General features: G+C 40.6%; 1 protein-coding gene across 17 annotated transcripts in view; it reads left to right on the top strand.

Annotated features, from left to right (window-relative positions):
- MYO5A (myosin VA) overlaps positions 1-26552 on the top strand; it is a 103310-nt gene that overhangs the window by 17831 nt on the left and 58927 nt on the right. For 15 of the 17 annotated variants that reach the window (XM_040600939.1, XM_040600937.1, XM_040600938.1 and 12 more), the window contains exons 2-4: positions 3501-3611; positions 5060-5231; positions 10970-11114. In XM_040600939.1, coding sequence (XP_040456873.1) covers positions 3501-3611; positions 5060-5231; positions 10970-11114 — 428 coding nt within the window. Of the gene's footprint in view, positions 1-3500; positions 3612-4430; positions 4517-5059; positions 5232-10969; positions 11115-26292; positions 26365-26552 lie in introns of those variants that run through there. The other 2 variants (XM_040600951.1, XM_040600952.1) reach the window with 2 other exon arrangements.

The following is a 26552-nucleotide window of genomic DNA, read 5'->3' as shown; positions in this document are numbered from 1 at the left end:
CATTTCAGTGCTAGATTTTTAGAATTTATTGTCATTTTTAGGCTAGAATTCCCTTCCCTTTTTAGAAGGCTGATTTCTAAATCAGTGTCTAGAAGTTTGTCGTATTTTAGTCTTATTTTAATGTAGTCATAAACTTGATCTTATATACTAGTAAACAGGAATAGTAGAGATACTAGAGTAATGTATTTCCTGAGAGAGGCTCCATCAGCAGTGGTGCTTTGCTTTCTGCTGTGGGGTTGGAGCCCACTAAAGGCTAGGTAGCAATGGCTTTTTAACATCAACTGATTATACAGAAGATAGAATGAAAATCTGATTTTGCAAATCATTCTGCTAAATTGATGAGGTGAGAATGTTGCGAAGTGATTCAGTACTTATAATTAGGAACATCTCTCTTTTTCCTCCCACCTGTTCTTTTTACCAGGTGTTTTATTTGGCAGGGATTTAAGGCTAGGCAGTGATGCTAGTGATGAAAAGCTACAGCTTAGTGCTCATAGGATGACTTTAATATCTGAAGGGTTATGTCATGAGGAAGGTTCAGCTATCTGTAGTAACCCAGTTTCTATGGTGATCTGTTTTCTGCTTTCTCTTTTCCTTCTGTAGACAGTAGAAAATGTACAGTTTCAGCTGAAAAAATTACAGGTGCCCATTTCATGCTGGCACAGATCACAGAGTTAGAAACCGCTACACAGCATTTGCTACCTGAAGTTAACAGTATTTGTGTCTTACAAGGCTGCTGCTGCCATTTTTGCATCATGAAACGTTGCTTTGTGTAGCCCAGAGGAAACCAGCCTTGTGAGGAAACCTGTTTTGTTAGACAAAATTTAAATGCTTTCCTCTTTTGTGTTACATTTACTTTGCATTCTGTTAATTCCTGTGATGAGGAGGAAGCAATTTCCCGTCAGAAATACTGAGGATGGGGAACTCTTGCTATAGCTGGGGGTAGGGGGGGAAACCTGGGCAAAATGTGGTATGCATTCAGTCTTCAGCTGTGTCTGACACCGTAGCATCTTTGCATTAAAATAAAAAACTTCTCTGCTTTCTGGCAGGGTTTTGATTTTTAGCGTTGGGATTTTTGTTGTTGTGTTTGGTGTTGGTTTTTTTTTAATAAAAGAGAGTTCTGTGAACAGGTGCACTGTGGTAAGTTTGGATATTATTTATGAAGTTTTACAAGGAATCCTTTATTTAAAAACCAAGCGGAAAGGAAAGAGGACATTGATCCTGAGCGCACTGCTTGACTCTAATACTGCGCTTCTATTGTCACATCCTGGTTAATTATTTTGAAATTATTCTGTAGTCTCTGTAGGTTTGTACTTGCATTGGCTCATACACTTGTTAGCATGCACCTTCATTTTAACTGAGACGTTTCTTCGCCTGTGAGTTGTGGATGTAGCAGGGCTGAAACAAGCAAACAATCCAAGTGCTCAGATGATGGCTGCTGCTGCTCCTGTCCCAGCTGCTCCACTGCCTTTCTGTTGGCCTCTGCTGCTGTTATATACAGTGCTCTGTGAATGGCGAGAGCACATCCTGAAGCACTGTTTTAAGGATTTTTCCCTTTTCAAATAATTCATGAGTATTCATATCTTTTGGGGGAGTGGGGAAGAGAGTATGTAAATAATAAAAGTTATACTGCACTTTTGTAATGAAAACAGTAGCAAATGTGTATGAAACTCATAAAGCTCAATCTAAAAACCAAAACACAACCCCATATTTCCTACAAAGAACAAATTGTCTTTGTATGAAGTAGATTCTTAGGGCTGGCGTAAACATTCAGTGAAGATGAAGACAGACCAGGTGTGGGAGCATAACATTCTGTAGTGGGAACGATGAAAGTGAATTTTTAATTCTTTATTTCATTATTTTTCTCCTTTCACTCAGTAGGGAGAATCGATTTACATGTATGGTATAAGCTTTTCAGGAGTTTGGGAGCTTTCTAGAAGGTGGCAGTGGCAGTGCTTTAAAGGCTGCATCGTGTTAAGGGAAAAAGCTGTTGATTCAGGCTGTTGTAAATTACTCACACGCACTGTTCTTGAGCAGCATCCTGGGTATGGGAAGCAAACTGCTTTGTGAAGTTCGCAATAATTCCGGGCACTGAGCCTCCCTGGCAGCCTCCAGCCCCGCAGGGTGCCTACCCCTCTCCTGGGCCAGGGGCTGGGGACTCCTCGGGTCTCCCTCCCCATCCCACTGCCTTTGCTGAACACGTTTTATTGCTTCCCGTCTTACAACAAGAAGGCAATATCAAGTTAGTCTTTCAACAAATCCCTAGTAGAAACAAGAAGTGCATAATTTTAAGTGGCGGGAAGACTGGGTTAATAAGAGGGGGGGGGGAAAAGAAGCATCAGCATTTTTTGAGGCTGAAGATGCTATAAAATAGCAAACAAAAAAAAAAGGCACAAAATAAAAATAGCACAAAAGAAGTTGCATAAGATTAGGCGATGAAGATGTATGACCAAATGCAGTTTTCTCTCCCATCAAATGCTGTGTGTTAACAAATACATTATGGTTATTTTGAAATAGTTTAGTGGATTGAGAATGTTTTGCAACATGGCTGCACCTCTAAAGCCAAGAAGCTGTTTTGTTTGCAAAGGTGATGGGAGTGGGATGATCTCAGTGCTCTCTAGGCATTGCAAGAGCGTCAGTTCAGAAGCTTTAATATATTAAAAATGTCATAGCCTTTTCCTTATGTTACTCAAGAGCTGTTTTCATATGTACCTATTTGCATGTACATGCAACTGTCTAAGTAACTAGATGGTTTCCGTACGCCTTCGACTGATTCTTGTATATGAGATAACCATTATGTTTTCACTCATTTAAAAGTGTGAATATTATTTCTGTTTTTGGAAAGAAGTCATATGTTTGTTCCGGTTACTTTTATGAATAAAGTTTGGGTGAAAATGGTCATTAACTGGAATGCTGGTTTGGCTTGTTTTCCTATTATTTGGAGGGGTTTTCAACCAAAAAATTTCATGTTTTTTCTTTTGGCATTGTGGAGATAATCCATTTTAAACTTGCCCTATTTGCAGCTACAAAGAAAGGAGCTTTTAATACTTGAGATCAGATGGCTTTGCCTGAATTAACACAGATGTGCCAATGTGTTCTCTTAGGGGAAGAAAAAAGAAGGCAGAAAAAAGCTATATAATGTTATGCTGCAAATGCATTTAGAACCTACTTAGAAGAGTTACTGCATACTTGATCTCTGAAAACACAGATTATTTTTTTTCTTTGTAGATTTCCAGCATTGAATGTATGTCTTGGAACATTATTTTGCATGGGAAATGCCTTTTTCTTTGTGTAGGTAATAAAATTAAGCTCATGTAACCTTTTTCCGATATAACAACTTATTCACATCAAACATACTAATTAACTTGTCTATTGCTTAAAAGTTTGGCTGTTAAACATGTATTTAAAAAACAAAAACGTGGTTTTGGTGTCATGCGTATTGATGATTTAACTATAATGGAAGAAGTCGTCACTGACCTTTTGCTGTTGTTATTGTATTGCAGTATGCCAGGGTTTGGATCCCTGATCCAGAGGAGGTCTGGAAGTCAGCAGAACTTCTCAAAGACTATAAACCTGGAGATAAAGTCCTCCAGCTTCGACTTGAAGAAGGCAAGGTAGGTCTGCATATTGGTTGTAAGCTGATTGTTCTTGTTGTCGACAGAAACTGATGTGTCTTTACGCAGGAAGCTGTACTGTCAACATATATCAGTATTTATGTATGTGCAGTCATTCTTGGCCACCAACTTCCAGTAGTATTTTTAGTTACAAAATTGATTTTGCCCGATTTCTAAAATAAATTAAAAATATATTGTTGCTTTTATCTGACTGCCTGTTATGTTCAGTTGCATCATCTTTTAGTGCTTACGCTTTTAAACCTGTAACCCTGGTTTGATATTCCAGTGAGAGCAGTGTTGCTAGAAGAGTGTTGCAGAGAAAGAACTGTGACTTTTAAGTTGAGCATAACCATCAGGAGATTAATAAAGATAAAAAGGGGCAAAGATTAAGGGCAATATGAAAATGATGCTGTATATGGTGTGGAGAAATTATGAGATGTCTACAAAAAGCTCACATCCTTCTAGTCAAGGCCTGTTCATTTTTTTCAAGCCATCTAAATGATTCTTTAATTTTGTTGTAAAATGATGGTGATTCCTCAGGTCTTCTAATGGAAAATAACGATCTACTGCAGTTGGTCAAATATTTATTTTTAATTTCTTTTTTTCTTACTGGTGGGCAGCTTAGATCCTACTCTCATGTAGAGGCCTGCATAACAATGAAGCAAAAAAACCAGATTATATATATAGAATAACTTCTAAATAAAATATCTTACTTGAATGAATGTCGGTCTTTGACTCACATTTCTTTTATGGCAAGCTGAGTACAATGTTTTTAATCTGACAAGATTAATTTTCCCCCCACATATTCCAGGCTGTGTGGTGATGCTGCACACTTGCACATTGCATGTAGTAGAATGGGGGTGTTTGCCAGTTAAGTCACGTTGTGTGGGACAAGGAGACAGCAGGTAAATAAAGTGATTTTAGAGCTAGAGACAGATGCAATTAAAAGATCTATATTAGAGATTAATTTAGATCTGCAAAAAATGTAGCTTTTTTTTCAGTTTATGTGTTCTTCATAGCATTCTGCCAGCATTCTCTTGTAATATTACTGTCTGTGAAGCTGGCTGTAGACTGATGTGAATTTGCTTCCTCTGTCTGTTCCACTCCAGAGGAAAATAATATGGAAAGACTAGTTAGATTTATGGTATTAAGTATTTTGTTTTGTTTGATGAAAAGATTTGGCAGCAAAAGCAAGGGGTTTGCTTAAGTACTAGTCTAAAAATATGATCCATCTTTATGGTTGCCTGTTATACATATAGAAAACCCTTTTGGGATATTGTAAATTATGTTTTTGGAGAAAGAACTGCTAACTTGAATCATCAGAGAATTTAAATTTTGCATTGTGTTTTTGTAACTTGGGCATGTTTTGCTGGGAAGAATGGTTGGAGGGACTGAATGAGGAAACCTAAACACCAGCTCTTTCAACACATTTCCATTTGATTTTTCAGGACCTAGAATATTGCCTAGATCCGAAGACAAAGGAACTCCCACCCTTGCGAAACCCTGACATACTTGTTGGTGAAAATGACCTCACAGCACTCAGTTATCTCCATGAACCTGCTGTTTTGCACAACCTCAAAGTTCGATTTATAGACTCTAAGCTAATCTATACCTACTGTGGCAAGTACTGTTGTTTCATACCATAATCTTTACAGAGAATGCCCTAGGCAGGAAAAGGAAAGTTGATATGCCAGCCTTTAACTTAGTCATTTAATGATAGGGCGTGTTGTGCTATTCTTACAGAAGTCCGTATGTTTGTGGTCATTAAGTGCATGAAGTAGACTTGAGAGTATTAAGCTTCAGAGAAAATTGACTTCTCTGTGTGTTCCTCTAGCTTCCCAGTGGACTCTGTTTATAAAATATGTACACAGCAATTTTAGCTTGCCAATGAGATTCCAGGCTGGTTGGTGTTCCCCTTAAGCTTGCTTAGATAGGTGTGGGCTGGAGGAGGGCTTCACAAGGTGCAGATGCAGGAGGTTAGCCTTGCTGTTCGATGGATTTATTGCCCAGCTATGATTGCCCACCTCTGCATTCAGCTCCTCCATATCTGTATGGAAGATACCAGTTTATTTTCTTTTTCGTGTTTTGCAATCAGTGTAACCATAGGAGCGAATTTGTAACAGTACGTGAGCCAATGCTTGTCTGATCAGAATTAGGAACAATCCTGGTTTTAAAAATACTGTTTAACTTGTGGTAGAGGTTATGTGAAGTTGAAGTTGCCTGTGATATTTTCCAGTGACCAGAATCGGGGGAAATTAATGATTGCTTCATTGTAAGTGCAAAATTGCAGCTGAGTGATCTATTTTAAAGAAACCTTGTGAGATAGTTTGGCTTAAAATTTAGATGTCATGCTTCTGGACTTTTTTGTTTCAGTGTGCATGTGTTTCTTTTAAATCTCAGTCTTTAGTCAAAATACATTGCTAGCTTTTCATATAACCTTTCAATATACATAAACTTTGCAAATTTTCCAAATATTTCTCTAGTTTATCTGTATGTTGGATGTTGTGCTAGTGCATAAGAGACAGTTTAAGTCATTCACGCATTTTTTTACATTTTAAGCTGAGTAAAACAGAACATAATATGATGGTGTGATTGCTAGAAACCAGATATTGAAAATTCCCGTAATTGCCTGATTAAGGCAAAGGCACGTTTGTGTTGTCAAATTATCATTTCTATATTCTTTGCAGCCCAGTTTATGCCAGCAGAAAACATGGCCCATAATTTCTTCTTTAATGTACAATTCAACTTTGTCTCTAATCAGAGTTTTGTAGTACAGTCCCAGTTCTTGGTATCACAATCCAGAGCCTTCTCCGTGTTATCATATATCGCTAGACTTGCTGTTTATAATTTCATTGTACTTTGTGCTGTTTTGCAAGCTATAGAGCAGGGAAATCATGTTGCAAGGTTGTCCTTGACGGCTAATCATGGCTGTAGGTACCTGAAGCAGGAATTTGTGTTTTGCTGCTGAAGGCCTTGTCCTGTTCTGGTCTGTATATGGAATTTGCCAAGGGTCAGATTTTCCCTCTTCTGGTCACTCTCACAGCTCATGGTGATGGGTGTGGAGAGCTAAGGCAACCAGCACGTTAGACATACTGTGATGGACAGGCTGCAGGCAGTAATGGCCTGCCACATTTTGCTCACTCAGCTATTCCTAACCTGTGGATGCTCAGCAGAGTTCATCTGCTTGCAGTCCTGCTCTCAACAACATCCAGACCATGGGGGACTGAATCAGACTTTGCCACCCTCTGCTTGCAGCCAGCCTTAATTCCTGTAGGAGTGGGAGATGATTCATACCTACATCCCATCATCCCATCATGCAGTCAGAGGATGACTAGAGGCACAGAATAATTAAGGTTGGAAGACACCTCTTGAAGTCTTCAGTGAAGCTCCTTTCTTAAAACAAGTCTGACCAGCTCAGGTTGCTCAGGGCTTGGACAGTCAAAGTGTCTGAGTATTTGAGTATCTCCAGCGATGGGGATCACACAGCCTCTCTGGGCAACCCCTGCTGAAGGTGCATCTTCTGGTCCTGGCACTCGGAAACCACCTTAGTTCCCCCTGTTCAGACAATGTTTCTCTCCCTAGTGCCCCTTGAGCAAAGCTCTTCATGGAGGAACATTTTGTGAAAGGGCTTGTGTGCAACTGGAGTCTTGTGGCCTGAGCTTGTAAGGGCTTTTCAGTCTGAGTTTCGTGGTCCCGTGCCTGCTGATGCTGCTGTACCCCTCCCATAAGACAGCCTGCCTGGTTTGTGTTTCGGCTGCTCACAGTCATGCTCTGTGTTTAGCATCATTTAAGAGGCTTTTGAAAGTAATGTGCTGTCTGCTAGTTTTGCTGTGTTTGGGAAAACATGTTGTTTTCATGTTTTCCCGAGTGCAGCTTTAGTTGTGGGTTTGGCTGGTTTTATAGTTCCTCATAGGGCTGGAAGGCCTTTAGCTCTTCATGGATGAGTCTGCCAGAGGTCTGGGACTGGTGGAGCTTGGTCATCTGTTTTGCTTCCAGACAAGACTCAAGTGACTTGCATGTGGATTTATTTGAAACGTGGATCCAGTAGCATGGAAGGTCCTGGCAGTCAAAGTGCAGGTGAAGGAGGTTTAACGCTGCCTGGCGACCTGAGGAACGCAGTATGCTGTGGTGGGATGTAGGCGTATGTATATTATGTTATAAGCTAAGGAAAATAATGGCGGCGTGGCGGCCTTTAAAAACCTGATCCTTTGGCCGCAGATGTTTGCCTTCCAAACTGCTCTATCAGTTCCCCTCTTAAGTGCAAGTTACTTTCCCTCTGCAAAGATTAACGCCTTGAAGCTCTCCCTGCAGAAGGAACTGTATTTGCCTCCTTAATCTGACTCACACATTAGCCAAGCTAGTTTAAATACCATGTGAAGGTGGTTTGAGCTAACCCAGCTGATTTAGCCTGAAGGAGATTAAAAACACTTTAATCCACCGTGAGTATTATGGTGACAGTATTCTCAACCAGCAGAACTAGAACTGGGATGGATGGATGTCCACAGCCCTAGAAATGAATTCAACCATGCTGTCAGAGTGTAATATGTCAATTGGATATTAAATTCTTTAAAATTTCATTTTGAAGTCATCCAAACTTTTAAACAGAAAACCTCCTGATTTCTTTATTTCAAGTCAGCCTTTCACCAGCAGTTCAGAAGTGATTTATAACTTGGCTTTTACTGTTGGGAATATGGAATGAAGAATTAATAAAGTAAGCTGAAAAGTTACAAAGGAAAGTTTGAATGCTTTTATGGAAAAACTGCTATGGCTGTGATGAAAACTCAGTGAATACTGCTGGTTAGTCCAGATGTATAAAGTACAGCCTGCAGTGCAGGAGAGCAAACTTTAAATGAATAAATTATTTCTATTAGTGGGCAGTTTATGTGCAGATGGGTGAATATGTTCAAGATAAAAGAGTTATATACACTCATTTTGGGTATTTATAAGAAGATTGGCAAAAAGAATAGCCAGAGTTTAATTTAATGTAATTGTAGGAAAGAAAACACACATAAATCTGATTTGGGAAAGGCCAGATATTTCTTAAAATAGCAATATGTTTTAGTGGAGATAAAGAGAAGTTATATATAAATTAATCTGAATTATAGTCCCGTGAGACAGACTGATTTAAAAGTTCCATAGAAAGCGTATAATTCCTAACTGACTTGTTTTGGATATTCCAGATGGTAGTTGCTTGTTGATTTTACAGATCGCTACTGAAGTTAAGTGATTTAATATGCTGGAGACTTGTCATGGGGCTGCTTGTTTTGAATTCAAGGGTTTGTTTTTGCCAACATAGTCGAAAGCAGGAGGGAATTGTCTGAAGCCTCACACGTGTTTTTTTAATGTGTCTCTGATTAGACTTGCGAGCATGGGAAGCTCAGCTCGGTGGCGCAGCCGTACTTTACTTTTTACTATTTTTTCACGGTTACAGAGGGCAGATGTTAAAAACCAACACTTAAAATATTCCTTGAGTTTGCTAGTACTGATGTCCCTTCCCCTCCCTACCCCCCCCCCCCCCCCCCCCCCCTTATTTTTTGGCTCATCATTACAGCATTACTTGGCATAAAATTTTATAGAGACTTTTCACTCAAGCTCCTGAGTAATTTCAGTGAAGTCATGGCTGATGGAAAAATCACTGACTGTACCTATACGGGTGGGTCTAAGACGTAAAACTTGCCATATATTTGAGAAAATAGATCGAGGTCTGTCAGATCTCTTAATGAAAGATATTCTGTTGTTGTTTAATGTTTTTGCTATGGTTTGTGCTTGATCTATAAATGCATGACAGGATTTAAAAATGGGATGATGCTCCCAGCGCAGTGCCAGACTGTATGTGCTTTCACTTCCCTTCTCCCAGCTTTTCCATGGAAGATTTCTTAGATAGACATCTCAACACTGTAATCTGCACAGAACAGAGGGCTGGGATCTGCATTGAGGAAGTCTAAATGCATGCGCGCGCGTGTGTGTGTGTGTATTTCTGAATAAACTTAGAAGTGAGTTGAGTGCTAGGGAAATGCTTCTGGTGCAGGTTCCTCAGCAATGGTTTGTCCAAGGAGCGTGGGCAGCATGCCTGCTGTAATCACTGCGCAGCCATCTGCACCCGCGTTGTCACTTCTAGGCACCAACATATATGTGTAAGAAGAAATTCCAATTTTTAAATGGCCACTGTTAAAATTAGAGTTTGTTCCACCCCCGTCCCCCCGTCCCCCCATCCCCCGTCCCCCCCCCTTATCACGTTGTAAAGGTGAGGAGGAATTGCCATGTCAAGAGAGCACAGTTTCCCTGACACGGCTGGGTCTCACATGGCAGTGACCAGTGTTTTCACCCCTGCACGGAGCAAATAAGTGTTCCCTACCCGTGGTAAATGCTGCAGGAGAAAAAGGTATAAGTAATCTTTTTCAAATCATTCCTGTGGGCAGAGCAATCCTTTAATCCTTTCTCATGAAAAAGAAAATCATACCAAAAGCATTTGAGATCTCACTTTGTGGCTGGGAAGGATGTATGGAGCAAGACTTAAGTTTCCCTGTGCAGGGAGCGTAAAAGAATGGCATGAATTTAGAAATGCTGTAGTAATGAGTGGTATTAAAAAAGGCAGATATGTGTTTAATTGGGATGGGAAAACTAGAACATGCAAGGTATAAGTAGTTATACACACAGGTGTGTAAGAGGAGGGTTTTATGGTGCCTGCTAGAGCTGCGATCACTTAACTTCCTGACACCTCTGTATACCGCTGTGTATCAGCCCTATGAAATATGTCTACATAGGGGGTTTTTTGATCCCTTTGAGCAGGAGGTTGTCCTGCCTGACTGACAGGGATGTCTGGAATGCTGATTACACCATGACTCTGCTTTGTTGCTTGTTATAAAAACTGAAGATTCCTGGGCATAGCGTAACAGCTAAAGGGTTAACACACTTCACATATCCAAACTGACAGTCATTGAGTCCATGTAGTAGTTATAATTAACAAATCACCTTATCATTTGTAATCCACAGTAAAATACAGGGAAATACAGTGCACATTCGTTGGCTTACTACACTGGGCAGGTGGTGTTTCAAGTTGACACAGTCTGAATGTGTTTCGTGCATGCTAGCTTTAGAAAAGGCAGATTGAGAGAAAAAGTAAAAAGTTGTCCCTAATGTGTTTCCTAAAGCAGAGTAGAAGTAAACTCTTCTGGTGCTTTTTGTACTGAAAACTGTGGTCAGAATAAGTACCTGTTGAAGTCAGCATATCAAATCCTTGTTTTTTAGTTAATATTTTTAGAAAGGTTAGAACAAAAGTTGGTGTTAAAGCCATTTTTTGGTTTGTTTTATTTTGAAACAACTATTAATAATTCCTTTTTTTCTCATTTCCTTTGTAGGTATTGTCTTAGTGGCCATAAATCCTTACGAACAACTGCCTATCTATGGCGAAGATATCATCAATGCATACAGTGGCCAGAATATGGGGGATATGGATCCACATATCTTTGCGGTGGCTGAAGAAGCGTATAAGCAGATGGCCAGGTTTGTAGACCACGAGTCTTGAACTCACTGTTTTTCTAAAAGGAGTGAGACTTAAAATTTCTGGCCAATGGCCTTCTCTTTAATTCATATTTTGCAAGATCTGTATCCAAAGTTTTAGTGCCTTTCACGAGGGGTAAGTTGCCTAAGTTAGAAAGCAGGAAAGCATGATGAATGCCATGGAGATCATGGCCACTGACATGTAAACAGGAATAACCACAGACCTTGTCAGTATTTAAGTCTAAAATTAGCCCAGTGTTTTATAAGATTATGTTTTTTTCATTTGATTAGCAAAACATGGAGATACTTTTTAATCATCAGTGGATTTTTGAAAAGTGCCAGATTCTTAAATGTTTTGTATTTATATGTGATATGGCAACAGGAAAAAAAATCACTTGGCTTATGAGTGCTGTTAGGGGCTCCTAGCTGTGTCGGTCAAGTCCCAGCTACGTAATCTGCCTGTGGCTGTTGTTGACTAGAATTAAGAGGGAGCAGAGGGATGATTACACAGGGTGCCTGAAAATGGTGTCTCCAAGGACACTGTAACAGCTGTGCAGGAAATCCTCATTTCTTTAAATATTGCGTGAAAATAAACTTGTCACCCAAGGGGAGTGGTTATTAGAAACTTCTTCCCCTTCACCCCAAGAGCCTGCAAATTTGAGGAGCTTTTGAAATATTTCATTTCTAGGATAAAGATCTTTTGGGCTACTGTGTGGTCTTTGGTTAACAAGATGGTCCCTGGTGTCCTCACTAGTTATCTGCAAGCTATTAATTAATACAGTTTTCCTTGTTGACAATACAGCCCATGATCAAATTAATCCAGTAAAACAGTGGCAGATCTGTGGGTTAACTGCGGTGGCCTTCAAGCTGAACTGCAGGAGGGGGAGGCAAAGGGAAGATGGGTTGAAAATGATAAAATGTTCATCTTTGAAATTAGCTGTCTGTTCATTTAAGAATCCATCTGAGAGCTAAAGTGAATAAAATGCTCTCTACACTGTGAAGTGAGTCAGCTGCATACATGAATATGGTGATTCACAGTACCCACGTAATAGAGAATTTCAAAAGAAAACGGTACGGTACAGTGCAACATTTCATGACTTAAAGGTAATTGCAAAATAGCCAATGTTTCAAAAATACCCTGCATCTGCACTGTTGAATGGCAGAGGTATTCAACTTCCTTTCTGCTGAGAAAATAGACATATAATCTGGTATGGGAACATAAAGGCAAAACTGTGTTATGACAGTCACATCTACATTGAGGCTCTTTCAGTCTGGATCACTGCTGTTTTACAGATCTAGATCACTGCTGTTTTAAGCAGACTTGTTACTCAAGTCCCTTTAAAAGCTCTACAAAATAAGAATTTATTAGCCTTATATTATGTCTGAGGCACTGTATAGTGACCTGCAGTTATATGTCAGTGATGGATGTAATCCAGATTCCCAGAATTTTTGTTCTTAATATTAACCAGTGGAAGTAAAGAGGCTGGAGGGAGATCTCGCCACACTGGCTGCCTCTAGTCACTGTTTGAGGCGGGCTTACGTCTTGACCTGTGTTGAAATTTCAAATTGTGGGATTGCCTGCATTGTATGTGTGTGTGTGCTTGTTAGCTGAAGCCTGTGTGGTGGCGATTTCTGTTTGCCCCCATCTGCATTCTCTGCTGTCATAGGAAGACTCAAGGGGGCTGAGATTTTGGCTGGAATTTCTGCTGTGGTTTTTCCTTTTTGTGTTAATTGCATGCTCTTCAGCTCTTGCTGCGCCCTCCAGCAATTCCGCTGTCCTGAATAACAACAAATAAGATGTTGCAGAAGTTCTTTTTTTGAAACAAATTATGAGAAATTATATAAGCATGGAAACGATCTTAAATAATCCTTTTGCATTAATGAATGAATGATTTCCTTTGCATGTCTACAACATGTTCTAAACAATTTGTTATTCTTTTATGAATAACTGACAGTACTTTCATAGGTGCAAAATGAAATCTGAGCACATAATCAAAATTTAAAAATTCCTCTACACTGAAGTAACAGTTTCATTTAGTTTCCCAGTGTTTATTTCCTTTTCTCTCTCTCTCTCTTTTTTTGGGGGGGTGTGTATATGTATGTATGTGGTATTTGTTTTTAAGAAGTTTTTCTGTCATTTGGACATATAGACATTTGCTCATTCCATTTATTTTCTAATGCTGTTTCCAATTCCTTAATCAATTGTCCATCCCTTAAAGTTCAGCGATACCTTCTACACTCTGAACAAATCACCTTTTACTCCTGAATTACGAAGTTAAAGAAGAAAATGTGCAGATTTACATTTCTGCAGCTGGTTATTTAAAAATGAAAATCAGATTATCTATGACTATTTCTTTAATGCTTTAATAATTGCATTGGATATTCATATGGTAGGTACTCATGTGGATTAATCTGCATTTATGCATGTAATTGGTGAGATTTATTTTTCTGTTGTTTCTAATCTTCCCTAACTCCATGTTTAAATGATCACTGGAGTAATTAGTCATGATGTTCCTATGCATAAGGCTTCAGTGAGCTCTTCTAAATATTTACTCCTTAGGTCTTTTTCTTAATTCATAATTTAATGATTTAGGATTTGTTCTTGCCAGCTTCGTTACTTCATCTGATGTGGCTGAGAAGCTCCTTCCATGTGCATGGTTGTAACTAAATGATCTCTGTGGTCTTCTTCAGCCAAAGAAAATGCCCCAGGACAGCAGTCAGGAAAGCTGTGATTGTACATGTTGTGCCTTCAAAAAATATAGTGCAGAAATGTTGACTGCTGGAATGACAGGGATGGAGCTCACATCTGTCTTGTTCATGAAAGGTGATATTCAGCAACTGCTTGGGGTTAATTGCACATATAAAGCAGCACGTAAAGATATCTTCATATGTGAAATTTTCTGCATAGAGCAAGCCAAATGGTGTGGTGTGCATGGGCTGTGAAGCAGTGTGCCGATTTGGGCATCCATTGTTTCCTCTTTCAACCACAGTTCTAGCATCAGTTTCCAGCGGAGGGTTAGTGAGAAGGAACATGGCTCATCTTTACCCATAGCTGGCAATACGTGATTACTGTTTGCTCAGTAGTTTTTTGTCTTTTTCAGCACAGCTTTTTTAAGACTAATCTCATTTTGGATTTTTTTTTTCTATTTTTTTCTCTTCTCCCCCCCTCCCTGCTCTCCTCTTCTGTTCCCCCTTCTCATCTGTATCTTTGTGCCTTTTTCCTTTTCTCTCTCCATCTGCACAGACTGACAGCTTCATTTCCAATGCTTTTCCTCTACTGTGCCCGAAACAAGCAAGAAACTGGTTTTACGCTGCATTTAAATTGTATTAGACTTAGGGTTATGTGCGCCTCATGCTTGTCAATAACATTATTGGTTTGGGTTGTATGATCCTCCAGACTGCAGGTCTAAGGGTTACAGAGCCGATCTCTTCCTCTGAGTGGGAGGAGATCCACCTGCGAGTGGGTCCCAGTGGGAGGGAACAGGATCAATCGGATGGGGACCTGTCTGAGGGGCTCGCCCCTGCCGCAGGGCTTTTGTGCAGAGCAGTTTGGGGGCTGCCATGGTTCTGTAGGAACAGCTGTAACAAGCTGTGCTTTCTGCACAGTCTCCCTCATGGATATTGTTCATGGGTAGCTTCATTTGAGCAAACTTATACAGGTTTGAGACAATGTGTAAGGCTGACAAGCAATTGAAAAGGAAGTAAGTTGTTACTGAAGAACTTATTTTTGTCTCAGAAATACAAACCACAATATCAGCGTGTGGGTGTTAGAACAGTGCACTGCAGTTCAAAGGGTTCAATACATGCAAAGTCAGCATTTGCAAATTATGAACAAAAAAGTTCAGTCTTTACAGTTACCCCTCTGTAGTATGAAAATTGAGGCAAAGCATCAGTTGGAAACTATTTATTTATATATATATATATTTTTAAGCATTACAATTTCAGTGGGAATCATAATCACCAGTAGGTGCAGTTCATTTTCATTGTAATATTCAGTAGAAGCTTTCATTTTTAACTGCATGGTTTGCAGTAAGAGGAGATGTTGATGATTATACTCTTGAAACTGTTAAGAATTACATTAATGTATGAGACTTATGATTATGAGTTTCCTAACACCATTAGGGAGAGAAGTTCTAAATCAGACTACCACAGGATACCCTCCCCTGCCTAGTAAGGGTATATTGCAGCAATTTAGAGAATGCATTTTTTTATAAGCACTTTGTTGGTCTGGTTTGTTCCATCCTACTTATGGCTGATGACAGACAGCAGAATTCAGTGCTTTTCAACTTAATAAATTAACTTGGAGATTTCCTTCTGATTAATTGGTGAAGTTGTCTAGCAATGTGCAAGTGGAGAGTAACATTTGCAAGCAGAATTACATACTGATGAGATCCCTATAAAACTCAATGAAAACCAGGACGGAAAGCAACAGTCTTTAAAGCATCAGTCTCCAAAGTTTGATTTTTCTGTTTGGACAAAGTATAATGATTTATTCAATGTTAGCATGTATCTTTTTCATTAAATTACCTGTAATAAGCAGGCTGCCTCTCTGTTTTGTCAGATTTTGGCATGTGTCTGATGTCTCTCAGCTACGGGAAGATTTTTTTCTATTGCCTTTTGTTCGAAAGGAAGCTTGGTGAGCTGTTGAGTAGGTGTTCTGAAAGCACCTCGACTGACAGTCTCCAGTTATCCCAGGCATCCCAAGATGATGTCCTCTTACAAAAATGCATGTTTGATCAGCTGCTGCTTTGCTTTCGAGTGTCTGATAAATGGATAGTCCATTCTCCCCTGGCAGGAGTCGGGAGGGGGGTGATTAACAACCCCTAACGGATCTGCATCCAGTTATGAAATGAGAGCCTGCTGTGGTGGGTATCGTACAAACATACAATGGCTGCCTTTGACTTATGTCTTTGACATATGACTTTTAAAATTAAATACTTATCTTGAAAAGAGATGGTACTTTTGGGGCTCTGTTGTTAAAATTAGAATGAAAAGGGAAATTGTGCTTTCTGGTGAGACCAGATGGTACTGGAATAGTCTCTTATACTTTGGGTCTCACATTTTATGATGTTAGAGGTACAAGACAGTGGATGGGGCGATCAACCTGACATAACTTCAGGGACCTACTTGTCTGAGCAGTGATTATTTTTAAGTAGCAAAAGGGTTAAGTATGGTTGTAGCTGGAAGCTAGAGTTCATGTGAGGTGTCCTGCTGGTAGCTAAGCAATGAGCTTTCCTAAACTATTGCAGGAGTGACCTCTGACTAATCCCTAGATAAATCAGTTGCATAGTGCTGGCTCATCTTTGTGCTCCTCTGGAGTGCAATCTGTCATGATTTTGCAGCATGTGCTGACCTCAGTTTTCTTCATTTGTATGTGTCGAGAGATGTTACCATCAATTCATTATCTTTTCACCTTTTGCCATTTTTACAGTCAAGAGCTATGTTTCCTGGATACAACTGAAATGGCAAGTGGTGCAGTTTGTTAATTAATTATTTTTTTTAAAGTACATCTGCTGGTTTTGAGAGTACTGCAGAACTTTTTTCCCAAGCTGTTGTTGAAGAGGACCAAAAGTGCTTAAGAACTGAGGTGTTTCGGGATGGCTGAGTTTGCAGCTGGAACAGACTCAAGAGAATTCAGGTTATGTATAATAGTAATATTTCACCTTCATTTGGCACTTTCTGTGAGTAGATCTCTAAGTCCTCTACAGAAGAGATCAGTGTCCTTATTTTCATTTTATAAGTTGAGACAGACCTGGGGAGTGGGACACCAACTTCAGTGAATTCACCAAGGCAGCAAAAGCAGGTCATAAAGCCCCTGAATTGACAGTGTCTGATGACTTGAGCACACCAGCTTGGCAATAAAATACGCGAGAACAGAGCAGGTAATTGATAGTGCAGCAATTAAGTGGGTTTCCTGGTAATGTTCTCCCAAAGCTAATTTGTTTTCAATATACAGAAATTAACATGCTATATTTTGCATGCCTTCAGCTCCTGCAGCATTTAAGGGGTCTCTGTGCCGGGTAACATATATTGCATAATAATGTTTGCTTTCATGGAAAGCTTCATGTGTTCCTGGCACTTTACAAGCGTTCGCCGAAGTCTGCTCCTCTAATACTGTGGTATCAATTTCTGTTTGTGTAGAAGACAAGTAGGGCAGAGGTGGTGTGCTGTGGCCATGCCTGGGTCAGCCCAGAGCTGGTCCCAAGTGCTGAGCTTCCAGCCCCCGGTTCTGTGCTCAGAAGATCCCCTTTTCTCCTCCACTGGCTAAAGATGTCAGTGAGAAATGCTGTTAGGCTTAAAAAAACCAGTTAAACTAGAAATATATTTAGAAATGTGGTTAAAGAACGTAGTTTGTTGGACTTACGTTTCATGCCTATTAAAAATGAATGAATTTACAAAGAATTAATTTACTGCTTAGTTGGGAGTAATTGTTGTGACTCAAGGTGCAGCTGAACACATCTCTGAATTGTTAATGCGTGTCATCTGCGAAGACCGGGATGTGTCAGGTCACAGCATGTTAGATCCAGATAGTCGAAATAATCCGATGGGTACAGGGTGTGCAGGTGGAACAGACCAAGAAATGTGGCTGCTGTTCTGCGCAAGAAGTGATGCTTGCTTGGGGAGCACAGCATAAGTAACTCACTTTTTTTCTTCCCCTCCCTCCCCGCCATCACTTCATCATCACAGAATGGTTCGAAGCGCTTCAGTCTCTAATAATAATCCTTAGCGCTTACGTAGCATGTTGCACACTCTGGGCATTTTGCAAAAGTTACTTTGTTAATCCACACAACAGTCCTGCCAGGGTGGAAAAAACAAATTACCTGTGTGGGGCCGCACCTTTTGGGATGTGCCGGTGCAAGTGAATTTGGAAGCTTTGGCACTGGGAACGCCGGGATGGCGTGGCTCTGTGGGGAAGGAGGGGCTGCGCCCGCTGTGCAAAGGAGCACTGTAAGCAGGAAACTTCAAAAATGAGGGAAGAAGGTTTCCTGCAGTACAGGTGTACGTAGGGTGTGGGGGTGGCATTTATTGGTGCTGCCTGGTTGCAGGGGAGACTTCTCCAGAGGAAGGTGACCTCCCAAGGAGAGGGGCTCAGCAGCTACCTAAAGGGAATGGGAAGATGTGCCTCCGTATATGTGGGCTGTAAGAAGCAGGTGGAAAGTAAAGAGGACAGAACAGGGGTGCTTTCCCATGTTAAGGAGGCCAAGAGCCAAGCTGAGCAACAGGGTGTAACAGAACTTATTTAGGGCTGCAAAGAACTTCGTGATTAAAATAGTTTGTTCAGAAGGTTGACAAAGGGCAAGATGTTGCCTCCTGCCCTTGATGTGAGAGGTGCCAGGAAGGCTGCCTGGACTGGGCTGCTGCTGTTCTTGGTCGGTCTGAGAGCATTAGAAAACTGCTGAATGAATTCTTATTTATTTATTTATTGAGCAGCTAAATTGCTTATTTTTGAAAAGCAAATCCTGGGTTTGTAGAGCTGCCAGTTTTTATAATGGCTCCTAACAGATGCTGCTCACCCTGGGCTGAATTTCAAAGGCCTTTGCACTGAACAAGTGCTGCTAAACATGTACAGCCCTGTTCGCTGCCACACAACGCCACGCTTAGGCAAAGGTAAAGCTAAATATATTGCACTGACTCGTGTTAAACCTTCCAGGGCTGGTGGGTTTTACAGCTGCCTTTCATTTTAGGGTAAGTGTAAAAAGCAATTTTGGTCTTTCAGCAGAGCAAGTTAACTGTGACAGTGGAAGTGTCACACAGGAGTGGCGCACAGCTGCCCAGAGAGCGAACCGGGGACCTGCTCTGCCAGGGGGCTGGGGGTGGCAGGTATTGGGGAGAGCACAGGCTGCTGGGCTCTGCAAAAATAATCCTTCTGTTTCTCCCAAACCACGTTTTGTGCTGAAAAGAAGAGTGTTCTCGGAAAAGAAAAAAAAAGGGAGGTAATTTGGTTTCAAGTTTATATAGGAAACACAATTTATTTCAACATTTGTTGAAGTCAGACCTATTTAGTGAGCTTTCAGATGAGGTGTGCAAAACCAGCTTACACCACGGATTTGTCCTTCTGTTGCTTTCTTCTTTTCCCTGCATTTTCTGCTCTGCATCCTCTTTCCTCCCTTGGAAGATGCCCAGTCCCTTGAAGGCTGTGCTCCCTTTAGCCTGCTGGGGCTGGCCTTCTGCCGCTGGGAAGTTCCTCCCTAAAGTTCTTAATACTGCTTTCTGTGAAGCTCACAAAGCGTTCAATACTACAGAGAGCTCTTAACTTCATATTGATACCTGATGAAAGCCCATGGATTTCACAAGAAAGGAGTTTAAAATCTTCTCTGGATAATTTTTCCAAGACTGAATAAGCTGTTTGCAGTGGGTGGCACATCAGGTGTATTTCTCTAGTCCTGTAACATCAGTATTTCTGAGTTTTTTGGGAATGTTGATAAAGCAGTTACAATAATGCTTTGTGCTTCCACACTGCTTTTATTTTCAGGGCATTGTGTAAATTTCTTTTACTTCATCTTATCAATGAGGAAGTTACTTGGTAAAATTTCCTGTGCTTTTGTTTTTCTTATAGCTGCCTCGTGAGGGGAACTGATTTGTTAAATAGAGTTGTTTAGTAATGGTCTCAAATACAAAGATGTGTGAATGTTCAGACTGTAGATACTGCAGGTTATTTTGGTCATATGCTGTCACAGTTATGCAACAGGGATACTAGGAGACTGGAAAAAATAGGATGCTTACATGGGTCAGAGTTGTGTTTGCGTTGCTGGAGACAATCATGTCAGCTGCATGTACGTATCCTTGCAGAGTTTGAAAATTTGCTTTATAGTGTTGGATGTAAAACATGTCACTTAAACTAGGTTTATGTTGGTCCCTTATTAATCCTATGGCTCTCAGAGTAGCTGCAGCTACTGCTAATGGAAGCACAGCAAGATTTCAAACATCCCAGCATTTCAGAATGAATCCTATCTGACCTTTCAGCAATGTCATTAGTTTTTAAGTTACTTTCTTGGGTTGGTTTTCCTGCTGGCATAATTCAGCTGTAGGATGGCATATCACTAAGTTCCTTTTCTGTCTTTGATGGGCATGACGCTCATTAATGTTAGTGGTAATTATGTGTGTACGCTGAGAACGGGATCTATCCCAACGTCCCTCAGTGACAGGTTCCTTCTCTGGGAGTTTGTGTCAGGTTCTTTGATCATTCAAAATTCACTGTTTTGAAAATGTAAAGTAATTTCAGGCTTACAAGTCTGCCTTAGTACCACAGAACTGCAGTACTGGAACAACAGTGAGATAAAGCAGACCAGACTGTCACTGCTAGATTAAATAAAAGCTATTTATTGTGTTCTTGTTCCTGCATTGAAGCAGTAGGAGATGTCAATGTTTGAAGATTGCAGGATCAGGCCTTTAGCAGCAGTTTGTGCTGTTTTGATGTAAATAAAAAATGAAATTGTCGTATGCCATGGGCTTGGTGCCCTTAGCCATAACCTAAACCTGTTATTCCAGAAGAAGTAACCAGTAGCAACTCCACGAAAAAAAGAAAAAAGGCAGCAGATTTAATTAAACCTCTTGGCACTGGAGCAGTACAGGCAGAAGATGTCCTGAAGGTGGTGGCCTTCAAACCACCCTGGCAAGAAGTTTCCTTAAAAACATCAGCACTTTGGCTGTGTCCTCAAGGTTAACAAACACAGATGGTTTAGGATCAAAGGCAAAGTAAGTTCTTCTCGTTAAATTGCCCTGTTATTTGGTCTCTGCATTTTATATTAAGGATATCTCACTCTGATCTTTTGTACCAGTTTCATCTATTGTTACATGGCATTGAGACAACTCAACTTTGAAGTAGTTCATCACAGGCAAATGTTTCAAAATCCACATCAGAATTTTTTTAAATTAGCTGTTAATGATCCACTTATCCCAGACAGAGATGCTGGTGGCTTGGGTATGAGTGGGTTGATATCAATAATTCTGTATTCCTTTCATTTGTTTTCCCAGGCAGATGTTTTTGTGGTGTGTGTGCTTATAGACATCTATTTGACATTATTTGCTGTGGAGTCATGAGTCTGAAGGACAAGATCAAGTGATACATCTGATGCATCAGTCATAGGAAGCAAAAAAACCCCACAAAAACAATGTTGTGCTTTGATGATGAAATTGAATATCTCTGGGCTTTTTTAATCCCCTCTGAAATGCTTATTGATGGATAGGTTTTGAACCATTGTAGCGTTCCTGCTTAAGAGAGGGATTTCTATTGGTACAGAGAAAGAAGGTAAACAAAGATATCTGTAGGGATTTTTCAGTCTGTATGTCTTCATTATCCTGAACTGTTTGGACAGTTTGCTGTGGAAATAATGGCTGCGATGCAGTAAGCTGGCTTGGTTTTTGAAGGAGCCGGCTTCAGTGGGTGTAGTGACCTTAAGGAATGAAAATTGTGTGAAAATTGACAACTCTGCCTTTAATGTTAGTAACTTTAATGTTTCGTTTCTTGCACTGTTTTTTTCTTTTTTTGCCTCAATTTTTCCATTGGTCAACTGAAATAATTAAAAGCTGCCTTAGATGATGACAGCTATCAATGATTAGACAGTCTTGTCGCAGCACTCTCTACACATTGAAGGTACCCCATCTTGTTCATGCTTCTACTGCAGCTGATGGCTGCGACCTCATGGGAGTAGTGTTTCCTTCATTCTGAGCCCTTCTGAAAGCACAGAAATCTTAGATTTCTGTGAAGTGCAGAATTCAAAGTTACTATTAGTCAATGCTATCAAAATTATTGCATTAAGATACATGCACATCCTCAATAAAGGTGTTCTTTTTCAGGTCTTGAAAACTATATTTTTTAAACCACCTTCTGGTTTCTTGTCATTGTCATTTCATTCTACTCTGCAAAACCCTTTTCTGCACGTAAGGTGTCTCAAGTCAGTTTGTAGAACTCTTTTTTCCACAGTGCTGAACCTCCTTTGAGCTGAAGATATCTTCAGTGTTGAATTCTGCAATTGTTTTTCAAAGCATAAAAAACCTCTCTGCTGGAATGTAGGTTGTAATCTCAAGCATCCAGGAGTTAGGTAAGTCTACATCTATTCTGTTTTGGCACTCTGACAGTGACTTTCTTCATAAACATACTGTCTGTGGACAGAATTTTGTAGGTAAAGCAAAATCGTCTCTATAATTTACCAGCCTGTTCACAAATCTGCTTCTGTCCTTTACTGGAATTATTATATGAAAAACTAGTGGCATTTATTCTTCGTTCTGTGGCCATTACTTGTCATAAGGAGTGGAGTTGTGTATGGCTTGGATACAGCATCTGAGTATTACCTTTCAAAGTTAGACATCGGCATTGTTTTTGTGATAGATAACAGTGTTTTAAATTATCAGTTATTTATTCCATAGTGTGGTACTGTTCTTTGATTTGACAAGAAATAGCTGTTGCCCTCGCATGACTCTTGAATTACAGGCCTGAGAGAATGGATGTGGAAGGTTTCTGAATGAAGTCCCCTGCTGCTGCAGGCAATCTCAGCCTATCATTTCACATTTCGGCCTGTGAAATGTTTGGGCCTGTCATCTTAAAATGGAAGTTTTGTTTTAGTTTTGTCATTCCTTTATTCTACTGCAGTGGTCAGAGATGGCAGAAGCTGAATGTGATCCTGACCAGTGCCTGAACATAATACTTTGTGTTTCCATGAATGGTAAAGTGCTCCCAGTCAATCTGTTTCAGTCTGCCGGGGTTAAACACCTCTTTTCAAGATGATTTGGCTTAGTGTCTGTCACTGTAATGTAGTTCTGTCTCCTAGGATGCGATAGTTACCCACCTTTGGGCGAAAGAGGACTCTACCTTCTCGTCTCCCAGCTTGCTTTCCGTCATTTCTCTTTGTAAAAGGATAATTAAAATGTTCCCTCCATTCAGAAATAATCTTCATTTTAAAATCATCTAATTACGTGCTTTATTCAGAGAAAAAGCTCCAAGAAGATGAAGACTATGGCATAGATAATGGATTGTGGCATCAGGCTGGAAAGTGGTGTCACACATAGCGCTGTTGCCCTACTTACTTGTTTCATTGGCTGAAAGTTTTAATTATAGCTTTTTTCTGACTGGTGACATGTTAAGTGCTCACAATGTCAGGTTAAAGGTTTGGAACTAACTATAAATAACTCCAAAGGTGTTATTTATACCTGGGAAAGAACTCAAGGTGTTGTTACTTATGTTTTCTGGTGATTTTTTCCTTTGTTTTGGTTTGGGTTTTATGTTATTCTATTTTTAATGCAGCCTGATTATGAAAATTTCATTTGGCAGAAGAAGGGGTTATATTTTAGACAGACCAAACCATTAAAAATAATTCTCATCACATTTCGTAAGCTATCCAAGGTATTTTGATTCTGTTTTACTTGTGATTATCTTTTCAGTGTGGCATATTGTTCTCTTAAAGTTTAATGACATAAAAGAGCCCTCTGCTGAGTGGACACAGCTTCCTGGCTGGACTACTCCATCCTCCTTGTAAGACTGAATATCTTGCTGCCCGTGGTAGGACCTCTATATGCCCAGTGGTATATATATACTGTTGTGGCAGTAACAGCTCGTCCCCTGCCGCTGGTGTGCCTGGGGAGTGATGATATGCTGGCCTTTCTCCTTCAAATGTCGAGTGCGGTCTTGGGCATTTTGTAGTGTTTTCCTTTCTCTCTGCCAAAAAGCAGAAAGAATAATATGCTAGAGGATGGTTACTCCAGTGTGTTAAAGCGAGACAATGGACTAATGTACTTTGGAAGACAAGAGCAGCTCTGAGCGTGGATGGAGCGCTGGCAGGGCAGTGCGAGAGGACTCTGCTGCAGACAATGAGTGAGCCCTTTGTTCCTCACGATAGCCGTAGCTGCTGCAAACACAAATACTCATTGCAGAAGAGATGGCAGCAATGTTTGCAGCTCACGCAGAGCCAGCCATATCTTCTCTAGGCAAATTTATGAAAAGCATATATGTGTATGTACTTCCACAGTAATAGGATAATGGATTCCTTATTCCTGAGCACATGGATGAGTGCTAGGGAGGAGAGTATGTCTTCATATCTTATGATGTGGGGGAAAGGAAACTCTAGGCTAATTAGCAACAGTATTCGTAAGGAGAAATTATTTCAACCTCAGTTTTCTGTTACGGTCATTGGAAATGTGGAGCTCCCTCCTCTGCAGTGCTCTGAAGAGCCTGGTGTTTCCTACCGCTCCTGAGCTCCCGAGAAGGGACTAGGGACTGGAAACCCAGCGTGTGCTTTCCATGCTTTCACACACGTCCTTCGGGGATGTGACAGTTGGAGTGAGACACCTTCATTTCCATGTTCCTCTCTTGGCAACAGAGTTAGTTTTTTATTGATGGTTTTATCAGAAGCCTGCACTACTGAGGTTGCGTTACTTTGTTTTCTTATTTTTAATAAACTTAATCAGCAGAGGATACATTTCACAGGACTTGAGCTTCCGGAGTCTTCATATATTTAATGAAATTTAATACATGAAACAGAGCTGGTAATCTACAAATGAAAAGCTTGTTCATGTTGTTGCCTGTCTGCTGTGTTAGGCAGCTGCTGAAAGCAGAGCAGAAGTTTCATATTTTGGAATGGTATGGGGTTTTTTGTTCGATTTGAAAGAGCACAGGAGGAATAAAAGAGAGAGCAGTGCCAGTCCTATGTAGAAATTGTTCTCTGTTTTTGACTCACTGCAGGAGCTGTCTGTGTGAGAGGGAAAGTGGTTGTCCCATTTAAACCTAGATGTTATGCATTCGGTTGGACTTCTCCCACGTCCTTCTGCTGCTCTTGACCATGAGCATCCGTATCACTCACACTACACTACATCCTTACGTACAGGGCTACAGGCTGTCCCCCAAGCACGTCTATCTACCGCTGGTGGAGTATGGGAGGGGCAGTGGGGAAGAAGCAAGAGTGTTTCTTCTTCCTTCCCCAGCTGGAAATCTTCATCACCACTGCCAGCCGCCCCAGGCATGCGTGCACAGCAGGCTTGGTGGCCGCTGAGCCAGAGGGCTCCCTGGCGGGTGTTTTCATTTTCCTGTGGCCAAGGCTGGCATCGCTGGCAGTTCAGACTTCGTAGCCTGGACTACACACAGCCGGGTACCAAGCTGAATAGTTCTGCTTTCCCACAGCTTTCGCACCCAGGCTGGCAGCTTGGTAGGTACGAATGTGTGAACTGTGCTGTAGTCATTCGCACCTGTCGCATGCGTTAAATGGAAGTTGAGAACATAAAATTAGGTTGCTTTGATCTTCTTAACGCTTTCCTATTAAATTTAAATCAGCACTCAGCCATTTCAAGTAATTTCCTTTTACCAAAATGGGGAAAATCTGCTTCAGCTGATGCCTTCATTCAGTTAAACTGTCCTGGAGATGTGTGACGTAACCAGTGGCTCCTCTATCCTTCATTTTTGTGCCACGCAAAGTACATGCTGGAGTTTTGCTCTTATCTGGGGGCTTGGCGATATTTTTGAAGATAGGTAACAGCTTGAGAGTGACAATGTGATCTGTAATTTAGCTTCATGCTTGTTTTTGACTCTCTCAAAAATAGAACATCAGATCTTCTGGAGGACCTTTAGGTTACAGAAAGCACAAACAGTTTTTCCATGCATATTTCTTTGCTTTCCCTGCATAGCATTTACTGATGGCCTCAGCAGGCATTTGAAGGCCATGCAGACTGTGTATGTGCTGCCTGAACGTGTGTGTGCCTGAAATTTCGCTCCGTTACTTAGTGCTGTAAGCGCAGCCTCGTCTGGGGCTTGGCTATACTTTCTGTGTTCCAGCCCCAGCTCTGTAAAGCTTTGGGGTAAAATTTTATTCCTTCTTTCTCCGCTTCCTAGTATGTGAGATAGAGCTAAGCTCATCCAGCCCAAAGGTGTATTTTGAAATATCATTCATTTTAACTTTTGCTTTGGAAATAAAAAATACTGTATAAAGCATGTGTGGTTTTATTTTGAAAGATTCAGGCTACAGAAATGCTACTTTCTATCCTTGTTATTTTGTAGCATGTTTATTAATCATACAGTTGGAGTTTATGGATAGAGCTGTCTTTGAGATGAGAGAAAAATTGTTTTTGTAGCAAATGGAGATATTTATTTTTTTTAATGAGAAGAAATTACTTCACAACAAAGGGATTGTCTTTGCTCCAGAGCTGTGAATTTGTGTGCTGAAGCCGTGCTTGAATTTTTCAGATTCAGAACAATTCTGGGAAAAGCTGGTGATTAGATCAGAAGGACGAAAGGTTTCTGTTGCTGACTCTGCTGTTGATTTCTCAATCTGTAAGATGGCATTAATGATCTTTACTAATGAGCACTGATAACATAGTGGGGCGCTGCACCACAGACTCTGGATAGAAGTAGCTGCAGAAGCACGTAGTGAGTAGTGGTAACAGGTACTTTACAGTAGCCAGGTTTTCTAGAGCAGCTCTGCTGGCTGGCTGGGCTGTTGCAGCAGCATCAATCCCGAC

This window comes from Falco naumanni, chromosome 7 (assembly GCF_017639655.2).
Source record: "Falco naumanni isolate bFalNau1 chromosome 7, bFalNau1.pat, whole genome shotgun sequence".
Classification (NCBI taxonomy): domain Eukaryota; kingdom Metazoa; phylum Chordata; class Aves; order Falconiformes; family Falconidae; genus Falco; species Falco naumanni.
This window is presented reverse-complemented; position numbering and strand designations above follow the sequence as displayed.